The sequence below is a fragment of the Erinaceus europaeus genome, chromosome 14 (assembly GCF_950295315.1).
Source record: "Erinaceus europaeus chromosome 14, mEriEur2.1, whole genome shotgun sequence".
Taxonomy (NCBI): Eukaryota; Metazoa; Chordata; class Mammalia; order Eulipotyphla; family Erinaceidae; genus Erinaceus; species Erinaceus europaeus.
The window spans coordinates 55187470-55205375 of record NC_080175.1 but is presented as its reverse complement, the minus strand read 5'-3'; the positions used below and the strand labels follow the sequence as shown (position 1 = coordinate 55205375).

At 39.1% G+C, this 17906-nt stretch overlaps 1 protein-coding gene across 8 annotated transcripts in view; it reads left to right on the top strand.

Annotated features, from left to right (window-relative positions):
• The window catches only part of ZBBX (zinc finger B-box domain containing), a 151705-nt gene that overhangs the window by 39683 nt on the left and 94116 nt on the right, over nt 1-17906 (top strand). For all 8 annotated transcript variants that reach the window (XM_060171903.1, XM_060171904.1, XM_060171901.1 and 5 more), the window contains one exon: nt 3782-3877. In XM_060171903.1, coding sequence (XP_060027886.1) covers nt 3782-3877 — 96 coding nt within the window. The remainder of the gene's footprint in view (nt 1-3781; nt 3878-17906) is intronic.

The window sequence follows — 17906 nt, the reverse complement described above, 5'->3', positions numbered from 1 at the left end:
ATATTCAAACTTAGATCTTAAGAAAATAAGGAATTGAGGGACTGAGTGGTGGTGCATTTGCAAGAGCACACACAGCAATTACCTTGTGCAAGAACATGAGTTCAAGTCCCTAGAACCCACCTATGGAGAGAAGCTTCATGTGTGGTAGAGCAGTACTACAGGTGTCTTTCTTTTGTTCTGTCTCTCTCTATCTTTTTCTCTGTCTTTATCAGTAGAGGGACTAGCCACCAGAAGCAATGGAGTTTTTGTTCAGACTCTGAACCCCAGCAATAAGAAGGACAAAGAAGGGGGGGTTAGGAAGAAGCAAGCAAGCCAACAAAACCCCTCCCACGCACTATATATATACATATATATATGTATATATAATCTACTGTATGTATACCAGGCACAATGATAAATACTTGATATGCATTAATTCCCATTATCTTCAAAAAACTTTAATATGTAGACTTTTATTCTTATTATTCCTTCTAACAAATAAGAACTCAGAAATACAGAGGAATTAAGTCATTTGCTAAAAGTCACATAATTAATCATCATTAACAGATAAAGTTGAGATTCAAGTCCTCAGAATGTTAGCTGTCTCCCCGTGTTTCTGTCTCTCCTTATAGTCAGTGGGGTTTCACTGCTCCATGGAGAATTTTTGGATATATATGGGGGGGGGAGGAGGGAGAGGGAGAGGGAGAGAGAGGGAGAGAGAGACAAAGGGGGGAAGGTGGTGGTACATCTGGTTAAGTGCTTACATTACAGTGTACAAGGACCCAGGTTCAAGCCCTTGGTCCCCACCTGCAGGGGAAAAGCTTCACGAGTCATGAAGCAGGGCTACAGGTATCTCTCTCTCTCTTTCCCTCTCAATATCTCTCTGACCTCTCAATTTCTGTCTGTCTCTATCCAGTAATAGATCCCACGATATGAAAGCTTCTTCCAGTGTAGTGGGGAAAGGTCTGAAACCTGAACCTTGTACATGGTAAACAAGTGCACTTTCCAGGTGAGCTAGTCTGCTGGCCTATCATAACAATTGTTCTTAAATCTAACCATCTGTGCACAATATTCTCAAATGAGGCCTTAAGAAAGGATGAAATAGAATACAGGTTCAAAAAGGATGTCAGAGGACCTTAGTGGGAGTTGTATTGGTATATGGAAAATTGGGAGATGTTATGCATGTACAAACTATTGTATTCACTGTCGAATGTAAAAAAAAAAAAAAAGAAAGGATGAAATAAGTCACAAACAAAAAGATGAATATAGGATGATCTCACTCATAGACAGAAGTTGAAAAACAAGATCAGAAGTGAAAACACTAAGTAAAAGTTGGACTGAAGTTGATGTATTGCACCAAAGTAAAAGACTCAGGGGGCTGGGGCAGTGTGTGTGTGGGGGGTTCAGGTCCTGGAACATGATGACAGAGAAGGACCTAGTGGGAGTTGAATTGTTATGTGGAAAACTAGAAAATGTTATGCATGTACAAACTACTGTGTTTTACTTTTAACGGTAAACAATCGATTCCCCAATAAATAAATTAAAGAAAACAAATGGGTTACTGGAAAGTCATCCAGTCTGTATAGCCATGTAGATTGATGGAAGCTGAGCAAAATAAAGATAGCCTCAGCATTTAGCAAAACCAGTAAAATCTGTAGCCTGCCTAGTTTGGATTTTTAAATGAAGTACTTATTTTGCTCTGACAAGGATCATAGAACTGTTTGCATATCAAAAGAACATTCCTGGGATGGGGGTGGGGGGTAGCATAATGGTTATGCAAAAAGACTTCCTTGCCTGAGGCACCAGAAAGCCTAAGCTTCAGTCCCCAGCATCACAGTAAACCAGAGCTGACCAGTGCTCTGGGGAAAAAAAACACACAAACAAACAAAGAAACAAACAAACAGAACATTCCTTCTTAAAATCTTGGTGAAATCCCTTCAAAATGTTTCAGTCCTAAATTCTAGTTTCTATACACAATAGTTTTAAAGCAAGTGAGTTTTTGGTCACTACACACTCTCACCATTTCCCAGCTAAGAGGTACAAGTCATTTACTCTTTTACTCTGACTAGGATGGACATTTCTTACTTTTCTTTCTTGGAGGGGTGGGGGGGAGGGGAGGGAGGGAGGGAGGGAGGGAGAAGATTGAGAGAGAGAGAGAGAGAGAGAGAGAGACTGAGACTAAAGCATAGTGGGGCCTGGACTTGAACCTGGGTCATATGCTTCGCTAAGCCGCACACTATTAAGATTATCTATTTTGCCACCAGCTCCTGGGTTTTTAGTAAGAGCTGTTTTTACTTCCTCCATCCCTTACATGCCCCTGTGTGCCTTGTACTCACAGTGAGTGGGCATCCATTGGGAGGGGGCATCTCAGATTACCTCCCAGGTGGCTGAACCAGACCTGGTTACTCCCATGCACCTTAACATGCAGGAAAACAGCTCTGTGCTGTGTGTTTCAGTCTGCCATTCGCTAGTGCAAGTCAGAGAGCTTGATCATCTTCTTTTGAGTCTGTCCCAGCTCCTGATAAGGTGACAGAGGGAGAGGCAAAAGGGTGGTGGGTACTTTAAGGTGAGAGGAAACAAAATAAAGTCAAAAGGAATGTGACAGGGATCTGATGATCCCTATCTTCAAGCCCTTGTGATTTCTTCTCTGTTATTTTATTTTTTGAAACTTCTATTACTTATTTATTACTGAGAGAAACATCGGGAAAGAGAAAGAGGGTCAAAGCACCACTCTGGCATATGGGATTCTTGGTGCTGAACTTGGGACCTCTGGCTTGAGAGTCCAATGCTTTACCCACTGCACCATCTACTGGGCCACATGAATATATATTTAAAGTACCAAAACACTTCTTAGCTCAGCTCTCACCATACCATTTACACACCTCACCCTTCATTTCTTTGTATTATTTTTTAAAGATTTTATTTATTTATTCATGAGAAATGATAGGAGAGAGAAAGAACCAGACATCACTCTGGTACATGTGCTGCCGGGGATTGAACTCAAGATAAGTCCATAAGTCCATATAAGTGGATAAGTTCAATGCCTTATCCACTGCACCACCTCCTGGACCACCACCATTCATTTCTTTCTAGAGTCAGTTGTCATCCACCACCGAGAACAGGATAAACTCAAGAAAATGAGGGATTTTCTCCATTTGTGCTTCCTTTGCTCATATTTATACAACAGTGAACAGTACTAATTTCACTCGAAAGTTGAAATTCCTCCCCCTCCCCTTTCTTTCAGTCTTACTTAGTACCATCACAGATGTTAGGACTTTATTTATGTATTTGGTTTTATAAACTTTTTTTTTGTCAAGTCATTTTATTAGGAAATAATGATTTGTAAGACAGTTGTCACATGGTTATTTCTTTTCTCCCTTTGTCTCCCTTCCTTCCTTCCTCCTTTCCTTCCTTCTTCCCTCTCCTTCCTTTTTTTTTTTTTTTATCCCCACCACCATTAGCACTGAAGTTCAGTGCCTGCATGACAATTCCTCTACTAGTGGCAACCATTTTCCTTCTTTTCCTTGATTAAGAGTGAGAGACAGAAACAGAGAAAGAGAGAAGGAAAGACACCTGAAGCACTACATTACCACTTGTAAAGCTTCATTGCACATGTGCTCTACTGAGTGAATCATATAATTTCTTTCTTTCTCTGGTAGGTTTCTGTACCTCTTTCACCACCAACTAAGGAAGTCCTCTCAACACCTATCCTACCTTCTGCCCAACCCTGGAGACTCCTCAGTTTTGCTACAGGAGGATCATATCTAGTACAAGTTTCATCCTTTGTTCTATCTTTCTGAAGGTATGCTTTGAATGTGGAGAAGATTATTGTTCCGGGTGCTTTGCTAAAATTCACCAGAAGGGGGCACTAAAGCTCCACCGAACAACTCTTTTGCAGGTAAGACTTGAAAATACTTGGATAAAATAGTTCCACACAACAACATTTAAAACCTGCTTAATTATCTAGCTTTAGGATGATGTACATTAATTTCTAAAATTCTATTATGTTCAGACAGCTTCCACATATATCTTAAAATAATTTTACTGAAAACTAATCTGAATTTTATTTTGTTATTTAAACTGTTTTTAATATAGTTCCTCAAACACTTAGCTTGATTAAAGTTTTTAAATTATGCATTTTATCTTGAACTTGACATTTAAAAAACCAGACAATATTTTTATCTGTTGTGGTTTCAAATGAATACAGGGTTGGTTCATTTTAAGTATCATTTCTTTCTAGTTTATAAATAGAAACCGGGTTTTCTTCTTATGTTGATTTAAATACAATCTCTGATTTGTTCTTGCTTGTTGCCATTTAATTAAGCTTGTTCATTAGTTTTCTGTTTTTCTTGAAAAAAATGAGAAACTTCAGCTTATCCTCAGAGAGTCATTGGGTTCATGAGTTGCATAAACTTGGGCCTGTCAGATGGTATTAAAATTCATTACCCTGGTTAAACATATATGAAATTATGTTCTGATCACAGAACACAGATCACATTGACTTGTAGGTGTTATACATTTTATCAGAGCTTTGTTCAACATTTAATACCTTTTAGGAAATAGGATCTTTGCAAGTGGGTATCTTCCCTATAATGTTCTGTTTATTCTAACTTCACGGTATTTTTAATAGCAAATTTGTAACAACATATATCCAATTTTAGAATTAATAATAATAATAATAATAATAATAATAAAAGATGAATGACACTAGGATCCTGTTTCTAAGGATCTGGAGATAAAAGCAAAAACCAAGGAACTTGTGTCACAGATTAAGGGTATATCTTGAGAACAGAGGGAAGGATGGTGGTGGTGCACCAGATAAAGCACACATAGCAGGAAGCATAAGGACCCATCTAAGTATCCTGGTTCAAGCCCCCTGCTACCCACCTGCAGGGGAAGTCACTTCACAAGTGGTGAAGCAGGTCTGTAAGTGTCTGTTCTTCTCTCTTCCTCTCTATCTTGCCCTCTTCTCTCAATTTCTCTCTGTCATATCCAATAAAAAAAAAAAAAAGGAAGGAGTAGATCACATCTGTCTTTGGAAGATGACTAGAAGATTTCGGTTGCTGTGTGACACCAGAATAAATGTTGTTTATGATCAAAGATGCTGGTATGAACCCAAGTCGTGATAATGACAGAACATTCCTGTGAGCTTGACCTTATCACTGTTTTCCAAGGTCAAATAGTTTTGAGTGCTGCTCAGTGTTCAGAGACTTTAGGCAGAAGAAGAAAAAAAAGAAAAAAAAAAGGAGGGAAAACAGCCAATCTACCACTTAGTATTTCTAGGTCTCTGGGCCACACAGCTGGTTTGACATAGAAATAGAGATAAATGTTTGTAAAATCTGTTGGGCCCATTGGTGGCATACCTGTTTGAGTGTACACATTGCAGTGTGCAAAGACTAAGGTTCAAATCCCCAGTCCCTACCTGCAGGGGGGAAGCTTCACTAGCAGTGAGAAGGTGTTGCAGATATCTCTCTTCCTTTCTTTCTTTCTGTCTGTCCTATCCTAGTTCTGTCTCTATATAATAAATAACAAATAACCAATAAAATCAGATAAGATAAAATTGAGTGTCCCGAAGTGCACGAAATGCTATAGGCCAAGGATGCTTCAATTGCAAGTAAGTAAGTATTTATCTGGTGTTTTTTAGATTCTCTTCCCTCTCAGTGCTGGTATAAAGACAAATACAAAAATTCTTAGCAACAAATGTTTTGAGTCTTGGTGAAATGGGGTCCAGAGCCCTATTTTTCCTCTATCATTCCTGTCCTCTGGGAGTATGGAACAAGATTCTGTTTTGGAGTGTAGAAAAAAGAAGTCAGCCCAATGAGTCTTATTTTAATATCTTTCTTTTTCTGTTGTTATCTTTATTTATTTATTGGATGGAGACAACCAGAAATTGAGAGGGAATGGTGTGGTAGAGAGGGAGAGAGACAGAGAGACACCAGCTACACTTCACTGTTCCTACAACTTTCCCACTGCAGGTGGGGAGAGGGCAGGGTTGTCAGTGCAAACCTGAACCCTTGCTCATTGCAATATGTGTGCTCAACCAGGTGTGCCACCACTTGGCCCCTCAGCCCAATGACTTTTTTCTTAATAAAAGGTTTTATTTATTTATTTACTTATTTATTTGAAAGATGGGAGGAGAGAGAAAGAACCATACATCACTCTGGTACATGTGCTGCCAGGAATTAAACTTGGGACCTTATGCTTGAGAATCCAGTGTTTTGTGCCATCTCCTGGACCACTCCCAGTGACTCTTTTCATGGTTAACAGTCAATAGGAGCCATTTTGTATCAGCACATATCTTGTTTATGATACAGGTACTTGGAAAAACTGGAGACAAACTATTAATCCCATGTTGACTAACATCACTCTATTAAAGATGTTTTCTTGAGATTCGCTATTGATTTGTACTTGGCAATATTTCCAATATGAAATTTATTTTATTATTTTTTTATATATCCCCTGTTAGTATTTAGTTTTTTTGAAAATATTGTGAAAATTGATGGAGGAAATTACAAAAGATAAAAATTTAATTCTATATTTAGAATTAAGGGATGACATAGATTTGTTTCTTTCTCAGTAGGGTAAGCCTTATATTGATGAAAAATAAACTTTTAATATGTTAATGTAAGTAAGAATGATTATTCTTACTCCTTTTAAACAACATATGGTCAGGTAGCAGAAAGGAGGTTAATTTGAGCTGGGAAGACAGAAGAAGGAAACAAAGACACTTTATTGTGAAGTATGATATGCACAAAGGGAAGCTGGATTAAGTTAATCACTAATGGATCCTGATTTGTACAGTTTATTAATTGGGGTGAAGATTTTCTTAATTGGAAAGTTCTTGAGGGTAGAGAAAGATTAGTGGTGAGAGAAAATAGTTAAGATAGAATTTCTATGCTTTCTGTTGTAATGTCTTCATATATTGTTTCTTCTTCTTCTTATTGTTAATCTTCCTCCTCTTCCCCCTCTTCCTCCTTTGCCTTTATGGTTATTGCTGGGGTTCTGTGCCAGCACTATGAATTCACTGCTCCTGGTGGCCAGTTTTTCCATTTTATTGGGCAGAGCAGAGAGAAATTGAGAGAGCAGATGGAGATAGTAAAGGAGAGAGAATGACAGACACACCTGCAGATCTGCATCATCACTTGTGAAGAGCCCCCCTCCCCCCCTGCAGATAGGTAGTGGGGGGGACTCAAATCCATGTCTTGAGCGAATTCTTGCACTTAGTACTTTGTGTACTTAGCTGGGTAAGCCACTTCCCAGCCCCCATATATAACTTATTTATTATTATTATTTAAATCTTCAGTGAAAGGTAAATATCTACATAAGTGGCAATATGTTCTCTTGAACAGACTTCCAGGAATGTAATTACCAGGTAAAATGTGCATTTTCAGAATTTATGCTTCCATTCTAAGCTTAGTGAATTTATTTCTGGGTGTATTTGACCATGGCCAATATCAGTACATAGGCTCACACTATCATTATTACATGAATGTTATGAATAATATAATATTTTGAGATAGAAGCTAGTCATTTTGGAAAGCATCATGATTGCTTACTTGGATGATATCAGTGTGACCAGTGTCCATGTCTGTGCCAACACATATAGTTGCTATGGCAGTATGTCATCTAGATCCTTTTCTTTTGGACTGTTCCACTTCCCCAGCTTTCTCCAGTGTGACCTGCTCAGGGAGCATAGTTAAATTCGTTCTAGGAATTGTTTCAGGACTGTTAATTTGTACCTTATACTCCTTCCTTAGAAACAACCTATTTTCAGGTCCAACTTTTACTCTACATGAAGATAAAATTCCAGCAGCCCTTTTGCTTCAAAGGGGTCCAATTCTGCTAGCCTAGCAAAACACCCTTCTTGGAAATGAAAATCACTTTCTCTGTTCATTTCCCCTCCTTTCACTAGCCCACAGGTATTCTCAGTGCATTTCCTAGTTTAAAAAAAAAATTGTCAGGCAGGCAGATTTCAGAATGTTTCCTGGGGAACCTTGAGCATAGTATGTAATTCAGAATGAAAGTGTCAGTGATCACTGGGCTAATTTTATAGCGTGTTGCAATTCTGGAAGGACACTATATTTATGGCATCTCTGTCTTTCTCTTGTGAATCTCAACCAGGTAAGAAAGAGTCAGGAGGTAGAAGACTGGCTCTCAGTGGGACTGCTGATACCATGAGAACTTGTGGTTCTGGGGAGGGTGTTGAGAGCTGGCTTCCTGTTAGCTCTTCCTCCTCCTCCTCCTCCTACTCCTCCTCCTCCTCCTCCTCCTCCTCCTGGTCCTTTTCTTCTTCTTCTTCTTCTTCTTCTTCTTCTTCTTCTTCTTCTTCTTCTTCTTCTTCTTCTTCTTCTTCTTCTTCTTCTTCTTCTTCTTCTAAATTTTCTTTATAAAAAGGAAACAGTGTCAAAAACCATAGGATAAGAGGGGTACTCCATACAATTCCCACCACCATAACTCCTTATCCCATCCCCCCCCCCCCCATAGCTTTCCTATCTTTAACCCTCTGGGAGTGTGGACCCAACGTCATTGTGGGATGCAGAAGGTGGAAGGTCTGGCTTCTGTAATTGCTTCCCCACTGAACATGGGCCTTGACAGGTTGACCCATACTCCCAGCCTGTTTCTCTCTTTCCCTAGTGGGGCAGGGTTCTGGGGAAGTTGCTCCAGGACACATTAGTGGGGTCATCTGTCCAGGGAAATCTGGTTGGCATCATGGTAGCATCTGGAACCTGGCTGAAAAAAGAGTTAACATATAAAGCCGAACAAATTGTTGACTAATTATCTACCTAAAGACTGGAATATTGCTTCTGAATACTCATCCCTCCCACCCCACCCCCACCTCCATCTCCTTACTGTAGAAATTTCACATTGACAATTAGGAGTCTATTCATCAGAAATCCTTAACAGTTTCCCAGAGTGTAATGTATCTGTCTCTGAGCAGGCAGCCTTTAAAAAGAAAATCCAGGAGCAGAGGTAAACACACTCCCCATTTTATGCCAGAGTCTCTCCAGTAAGAAAGAAATCTCAGGGTGGAGAGTATATGTCTTCTCAAAGAGAAACCATCACAGACTCTATGACTATAGAATCCAAGTGTCCAAGTGCTAAACTATCCTAAAAGTGATCAGATTTATTATTTATGTATACACATGCACATATACACATACATGGACAGGGAGAAAGGACTCAATGCACTATGGAAAATAACAGCTTTAGGGGGCCAGGTGGTTATGCACCTGGTTAAGCACACACAGTACTAAATGCAAGGACCTTTGTGAAGTTTGAGCCCTCAGCTCCCCACCTCCAGTGGGGACATTTTATAAGTGGTGAAACAGGTCTGTAGGTGTCTCTTTTTCCCTCTCTCTCTCTCTCTATGACCCCTATCCTCTCAATTTCTCACTGTCTAATCCAATAAAATGGAAAAAAATGGCCACCAGGAGCTGTGGAGTTGTAGTGTTGGCAACTAACCCCAGAGATAACACTTCTTCTTCTAGCGTTTGCCCTTCTTCAGTAGCCAGTCAACAGCGTCAGGTTGAGCCTGATGTAAAGTTTCGAGACCTCCTTTGAATCTGGAGAGGTGGCAGTCGTTGACTATGTGGGTCATAGTCTGTCTGTAGCCGCAGGGGCAGTTCGGGTTGTATCTGGCTCCCCAGCAATGGAAAATAGCGGCACACCGGCCATGTGTGCTCAACCAGGTGCACCATTACTTGGCCCCCTTAATATTTGTTTTAATATAATAAGTTGCAGCACTGCTTCACTGCTTGAGAAGCATCCCCCCTGCAAGGGGGGGGTACCTCAAACATGGGTCCTTGTGTGTGTCCTTGTGCTTAGTACCATGTACCCTTAAGCAGGTGAGCTACAACCTAGCCTCTTTAATTTATTTTGGTCTGGACAACATACTCCATGTTCCACCTGAGGAAGATGGGTCCTGAAAGTGGGGCAACTTGGAATATTCCTACTCATGACCACAGAATTTGAGCTCAGATCTACAGGGATGCAGAGTCAAATAGGCTCCTAAGCTGAATATGGGCCCCAGACCAAATCAAATCAGTGGGGTTTACAGTCAACAATATTTATATACCTTTCCCATATTTGGGAGCTATTCTCTTCCCTGATCCAGCTTTCTGGTCCTTTTTCCAGCCATGACATCATCTCCCCAGACAGGCTCAGGAAAAAAAAAAAAAAAAGAAAAAGAAAAAAACTAGTATAGCCACAGGCCCTTTGGGACATAACTAAAATATGCCTACTAGCTATCTACAGAACGGAGACCCCCCCCCCCCCAACTCTTCATCTGCACTACTCCAGCCTGGAGGTTCATGATTAGTCAACAACTTGTTTGGCTTTATATGTTAACTCTCATTTCAGCCACCAGGTTCCAGATGCTAGCATGATGCCAACCAGATTTCCCTGGAGAGACAACTGCACCATTGTATCCTGGAGCTCTAATTCCCCAGAACCCTGCCCCACTAGGGAAAGAGAGAGGCAGGCTGGGAGTATGGGATCCACCTGTCTATGTCTATGTTCAATGGGGAAGCAATTACAGAAGCCAGACCTTCCACCTTCTGCACCCCATAATGACCTTGGATCCATACTCCCAGAGGGTTAAATAATAGGAAAGCTATCAAGGGAGGGGATAGGATATGGAGTTCTGGTGGTGGGAATTGTGTGGAGTTGTACCCCTCTTATCCTATGGTTTTGACAGTGTTTCCTTTTTATAAATAATAAATAAATAAATAAAATTGTAGTGACAAGAACATTTTTGGAAGATGTAAGGTATGGGGCAGTTTAATTAGGCCATACTTCAATAAAACTACATCTACAGTCATGAGCTTGCACATATCAATATAGAAAAATAAACAGGAAGTGAAAAAGAAGGCATTGGAAAGCAGTATGGCAAAGTGAGAGTAGCGCTTTGGTTCCCATAAGTGAAGAATCAGAATAATGTAATTAATTTTGGGGATATGTGACAGAGGAGCAGGCACAGTGGTTGGGGATAGATGTAATGTCAAAGTGTCATGAAGAAGTGGCCCAAATCTCAAAGGAAGAGATTTCTACTATATTTTTTTCTAAGAGAATCACTGTCATTACCACCACAACCACCACCTCCAGCATCATCTTTATTTAGTGTCTGAGAATAAACCCATTGCCTCACACAAGAGTATGAGCAATTGTCCTGACCTATTATATTCTGTAATATCCTATAAACTGTCTTGCCTTCAGTAACAACACTGACCTTTAAATAAGTGGGTTAGATGTCGGTTAATCTTTTTATATGTGTATATCATATGGAAAGAGAGAGAGATAGAGAGATAGATAGAGAGAGAGAGAGAGAGAACAAAGTGAAGGAGAGGAACCACAAAAGAAAGTGTCACTGTATTATTATCCATGGATTTCCTTGGTGCTCTCCAGGGTGCTCCCTGTGGTACAAGGGTTAGAACCCAAGGCTTCAGGTACTGTAAGGCATGAAATTGACCTGCTGGTCCATTTCTTATGTTTTAGTTTTTTTACTTCTTATTATTTTTATTATAGAATCAATAAGAGAAAATTCATATTTGTTAACTCAGAACTTTGCAGAGCTGTTCTAAGAATCAGGCTATGTGGCCAAAAATATATAATACAGACTTTTATTAATCATAATATTGTTAGAAATTCAACATAACTCCTATAGCATCTGCATTTAGAACCTATCATACAAAGGTTAATAATAATGATACTAAAGAGTCAATGGAATGATTATTTTTGTCTTTGGTAATATATTAAATACTATTGTATCTGTGATAGGTACGTGAAGATGCATGTGTGTATAATTTCATAATACGAAGTACTTAGTGAAAAAATGATAAAAGTTTAGACTTCATTATACTGGATTTTTGTCTTATCAGAGCAGAGAAAGGTAGAGTCTCAAGTTTGGAGGGAACATAAAGATCATTAGTTTAATTTTATGGCTGAATATTTAATATGTCACATGAATACCAGTATTGAGGGGACTTGATAATTTTCAGTCACTAATTGTACTAGCTTATAGTTTTTATATTAATTTCATTGTATTTTATGTTCATCTCTTCTGATAAATTTATAGTAATGCTACTTACTGTATATTATATTAATTTTCTTTATGAAATAAAAATTAACCTGTTTTTGACCTAATGGTACTTAATAATATATATAAGAATCAGATGTTACTGCTTATTGTTATTTCTTAGCAAGCTTATTTTTCTCTGCTTGCAAATCTATCAGACTACTGCATATAAGATCATTTCTCCCACATATTTGAATTATAAGTAATTGTTGAAAGCAGCTCCCTCATCTGGATGCATTATACATGTTAATATTAGTTGCAAACAATAAGTACTCACTAAGATAATTAATATAGTACATAATTATATGGCATCAAGCCTGCAAATAGAAAGCAAAATTGCAGGTGTGGGTTCCCTGTATTATTTTCTCCTTGTTATTCGGGTGAGCTATTAAGATTCTTGCCTCACTACAATTTTTTGTTGTTGTCGTTGCAATGCAATTTGAAAGACACGGTTGTTAAGAGCTATGTCAGGGTTTGGGTGGTGGCTCACCCAGGAGAGCACACAATTCACTGTGCAGGAAGAACTGAGTTCCAATCCACAGTTCCCATCTGCAGCTGGGGAACTGTAGGAGTGGTGGAGCAGGTGTTTCTCCTCTCCTCCATTGCTTTCCGTCTCTCTCTGTTTCTTACCCGCTAGCAAAAACAGAAAGAAAAAAATGCCTACTGGAAAGTGGAAGATCATGAGAGTAGGCAGCCCTAGCAACAAGCTGGGTAGCAACAAAATAACCTAGATCATATAGATTTGATTTTATTTTTTAATTTCTATTAGTGATTTAATAGTTTTTAAAATTTTATTAGTGATCCACACGATTGTGGGATAAGAGTGGTACGATTCCATATAATTCCCACCACCAGAGTTCCATATCCCCTCCCCTCCACTGGAAGCTTCCTTATTATTTAAACCCTCTGGGGGTGTGGACCGAAGATTTTTATGAGGTACAGAAGGTGGGAGTTCTGGTTTCTGTACTTACTTCTCCACTGGACATGGGTGTGCATAGGTGCATCCATACCCTCAGCTTGTTTCATCTTTCCCTAGTGGGGCAAGGTGAGGTGGGGTTCCAGGACACACTGGTGAGGTTGTCTGCCCCAGATAAGTAAGCTTGACGCCATGGTAGCATCTGCAACTTGATCGCTGAAAAGCATTAAGATATAAAGCAGAACAAACTGTTTAATAATCAGGAACCTAAAGGTCAAAATATAACAGATGAGATTTGGGATCTTCATGTTGGAAGAAGCTAGGAAGTCATTTTAGGTATATTTCTTGGGGTTATGACTTTACTAATTTTTGCCTGAGCCCCACATATAACATGAAGGTGGGCTGAAAGTATTGTCTGGGGACTCCAATAATTCAAATAATCTAGAAAAGAAAGGAAGAAAGAAAGCTCTAGTCAACTATCTTTTTATTTATTTATTTTTTGCCTCCAGGCTTATTGTTGGGGCTCAGTGTCTGCACTACAAATCTACTGCTCCTGGAGGCTATTTTTCCCATTTTTGTTGCCCTTGTTATCTTGTTTTTTGTTGTAGTTATTATTGTTGTCATAGCTGTTGTCATTGTTAAATAGAACAGAGATAAATGGAGAGAGGAGGGGAAGACAGAGAGGGAGAGAGAAAGATAGACACCTGCAGACCTGTTTCACTGCCTGTGAAGGGATTCTCCTGCAGGTGGGAGCCAGGGGCTGGAACCCAAATCCTTAAGCCTGTCCTTGCCCTTTGCGCCACTTGTGCTTAACCCATTGTGCTACCGCCCAGCTCCCGGAACGTGTATTTTTTAATAAGACTTGCAGTAGAGATGAATTAATCAAGAAAGCACAATAAATGCCCTGTGGTGGAAGGAGATGGATGTATACAATTTTTGTGGTGGGTTAAGTGTGCTGGCACATGCTTTGGGGACACTTGAGACTGTGCTGACAACCACTGTTTTATAAAAGAAGATTGAAAATAAAATGAATTAATTAATGGGTAAATCTTCAAAGTAAGGCTTTCATTTTTTTATTGCTACTGGGATTATCAGTAGGGCTCAGTGCGTGCACCTTTCCACTGCTCGGGGTAGCCATTTTTTTCCCACTCTTCATCTGGGTAGAGTTAGAGAGGGGGGGAGAGAGAGGGAGAAGGAGAGGGGAGAGGGAGAGGGAGAGGGAGGGGGAGGGGGAGGGGGAGGGAGAGGAGAGAGAGAGAGAGAGAGAGAGAGAGAACACTTCACTGCTGCTCTACTGAAGTGGAGTGAAGTGAAGCTTTACCACTGCAGACACTCCTATCTGGTGGTCCAGGGCTTGAACCCATCTCCTCACATCTGGTAATGTGTGTGTTTTACTGGGTGGGTCACCTACAAGCACATTCACCTTCACTCCTGGTTAATGAAAAAGCATGTCTAAAGTTAATGTATTTTCAAGTAAATTAATCTTATTTGCCAAGGTAATTTTTTTTTCTTTATGCTGAGCAGAAATTGAATGGGCTTATTGCATTAGTTCATAGATCCATGATAATTTGACACATTTATCTGTTTGGCATATTTAGTATTCTTTATTTTCTGTGTAATATCATAGAGACTTAGTCTAATTTGTTATTATTGACTTTCTGGCAAATCACTTTAATTTTTTTTTTTCCCACCAGAGTTAGCACTGAAACTTTGGTGCCGGCACTATGAATCCACTACTCCCAGTGGCCATTTTTTCTTTTCCTTTTTTCTATTTTATTGGATAGAACAAAGAGAAATTAAGAGAGGAGTGGAAGATAGAGAGGGAGAGAGACAGAGACACCTGCTGCCCTACTTCACAAGTTCTGAAGCATGCCTCCTACAGTTTGGGAGCAGGAACTCAAACCAGGGCCTTGTGCTTGATAGTATCTGTGCTTAACCTGGTACCCCACTGCCTGGCCCTGTAAGTCACTTTTTAATTGAAGAAATATTGCTTTATAACACTATACAAATACAACACTGTCTTTATTTTTAAAATTTATTTTCTTTTGCAATCACTTTATTATGGAGGTGGGTTAGTAGTTTACAGTTCAGCTGTTGACACATGGGTAAAATTTCTCTTCTCTCCAAAACAAGTATCTACAAAACACTCTCACTCCCAACTTAGGTCCATTTCCACCACCATCATGCACCAGGACCCCAAAGTCTAGCCTCTTCTAGCCTCCTCCTCTTCCTCCTTTCCCAGAATCTAGTCACTGTATTTATTTTTATTTTTCTTTAAATTTAAACTATATTTTATTTGATAGGACAGAGAGAAATTTAGAGGGAAGGAGGAGATAGGGAGAGAAAGAGAAAAAAAACAGAGATACCTACAGCCCTGTTTCATCACTCATGAACCTTTCCCCCTGCAGGTGGGAACTAGGGGCTTGAACCCAGGTCCTTGTGCACTGTAATATGTACAGTTAAACAGGTGCGCCACCACTCAACCCCTACCCATTGTGCTTATATCCACAGCTTCTTTATTCATTCATCTGTTGTTGGGCACTCAAGCTGTTTCTAGTCCTTGACTACTACTGTGAATACTGTGGCAATGTTACTATGATATCAGATAACTGTATCATTATATATCACCATGCAGTATGTTCAATGAGATGTAGCCATCAAACTGTGCCAGAAAAAACAACATTTCTCAAGGCTTTTCTTCAGTGATAAATCTTCAGCCAAAGTTTTGGACGTTTCTTATTTGTTGTTGATTTTGCTATTGGGGCTTCACCACTCTGGGGCCAGCTTTTTGTGGTGGAAAGAGGCAAAGATTCCAGAGAAGAAAAGGAGAGACAGCACAGCAGCTATAAAACTCTCAGTACTGGGGCCAAGTGGTGGCATACCTGGTTGAGTGCACATGTTACACTGCTCAGGGACCCAGGTTCAAGGACCCGGGTTCAAGTCCCTAGTCCTCACCTGCAAGGGGAAGGTTCATGAGTGATGAAACAGGGCTTCAGGTATCTTGGTGAAACAGGGCTGCAGGTATCTCTGTTTTTTTTCTCTTTCTCTCCCTGTCTTTGTGAGTGGTGAAGCAGGACTGTAGGTATCTTTGTGTCTGTCTCCCTATCTCCTCCTTCCTCTGGATTTCTGGCTGTCTCTATCCAATATATAAATAAAGATGATGATGATGATGATGACAATAATAATAAACAAAAGAAAAAACTCTTAAGTACTTATATCAGTGAGGGTGATATGATGACTATAGTTTTTCAGCTATTTTATTTTGTGTGTTTATAATATTTTATTTATATACTTTTTAAATGCATAAATAACACTAACAATGAACTCTTCAATAATTTCCCATGGTAGGGTTATGCTAAAACTTCCAGAAATTTCAACTCTTTTCTTAAAGTCTTCATATTTTGCTAGAAGTTTTGTCTCTCAGGCTGGGGGTATGGATGGACCTGTCAATGCCCATGTCCAGTGGAGAAGGAATTACAGAAGCCAGATCTCCCACCTTCTGCACCACATAAAGATCTTTGGTCCATATTCCCAGAAGGATAAAGAATAAGGAAGCTTCGAACGGAGGGGATGGGATATGCAACTCTGGTGATGGGAATTGTACCTCTTTATACCACAATATTGCTGATAATTAGTAAATCACTAACAATAATAAAAAAAGAAGTTGAAAATAAGAAAACACAAAACAGAACTTGAATTGAAGTTGTTGTACTGCATAAAAGTAAAAGCCTCTGGGGTGGAGGAGAGAGTTCAGGTCCTGGAGCATGATGGCAGAGGAGGACCTAGTAGGGGTTGAATTGCTATGTGGAAAACTGAGAAATGTTACACATCTACAAACTACTGTATTTTACTGTCAAATTAAACCATTAATTCCCCATAAAGAAAAAAAGTAATAAAATGAATTTTTTCTCTAGTTGTGAGCAAGCTTTTGCCAAATTGCTTCCTAACTGTAATGCCCTGAGAAAGAAAAATACACCCCAAATCAATGAAATCCCAAAGCTATACTGACATAATTTTTCTATTACCAATTACATATGAGGTAATTCACATTAAAGAAGCCAGAACAACCTCTAACTAGGGAAGTATCCTTATGAGGTAATAAGACAAGGTGTTTTCTGAAAATCTAGGTCAAAGCCTACATGTGCATATGAAATTAAATTATGCATACAAGGCAATAAATAATACAAACATAAATATTTATAACTAAATGGATTTAGAATGGATATTCAATACATAAGTAGAAATATTGACATATCTAAATAATATCTAATAAACCTTATATGCATATAATTAAAGTTTCCATTAATGTATCTGGTTATCTTCCTGATGTGATATTTATATTTTATATTTAAATTTATTCAAGTCCCAGCCACATTTAATAGTCACTGCAAACAATGAATCCACAGTGTATGATTTATGTTTCCTTTTAACTTTTATATTACTGATTTAATATTGATTTATAAAAATCATAAGTTAATAGAGGTATAATTCCATACTGTTCTATCACAGTAGAGGGAATGTGTCCCCATTCCCTCTATTGGAAACTGCAGTAGTTCTCCCAAGGTCACAGATATGGGTTGACTACTATTTTTATAACTATATTTATATATATTTACCTACTTTTTTCCTATGGTCCTGCCTTCCCTTCCTTTCTAAGATACACCTAGACCTACTACTACTTTTGAATGTGTTTCCTATTTCCTCTTCTCTCTCAGATAAGAGAAACAGCATCTGGCTGCCTCTGATGTTTTCTAGACTTCACTTTTTCTTTCAGTGATGGTATAAAAACAAGATTCCTAGTGACAAAGGCTTCAGATTCTATTAGAATTGGGGTTCAGAGCTCTCTGTTTTTCTTTTCTTTGTCATTTACTCCTCTGAGAGTATGGACCAAATTTCTTTATGGGGTGCAGAAGTAGGGAATTCTGCTCTCTGTAACTG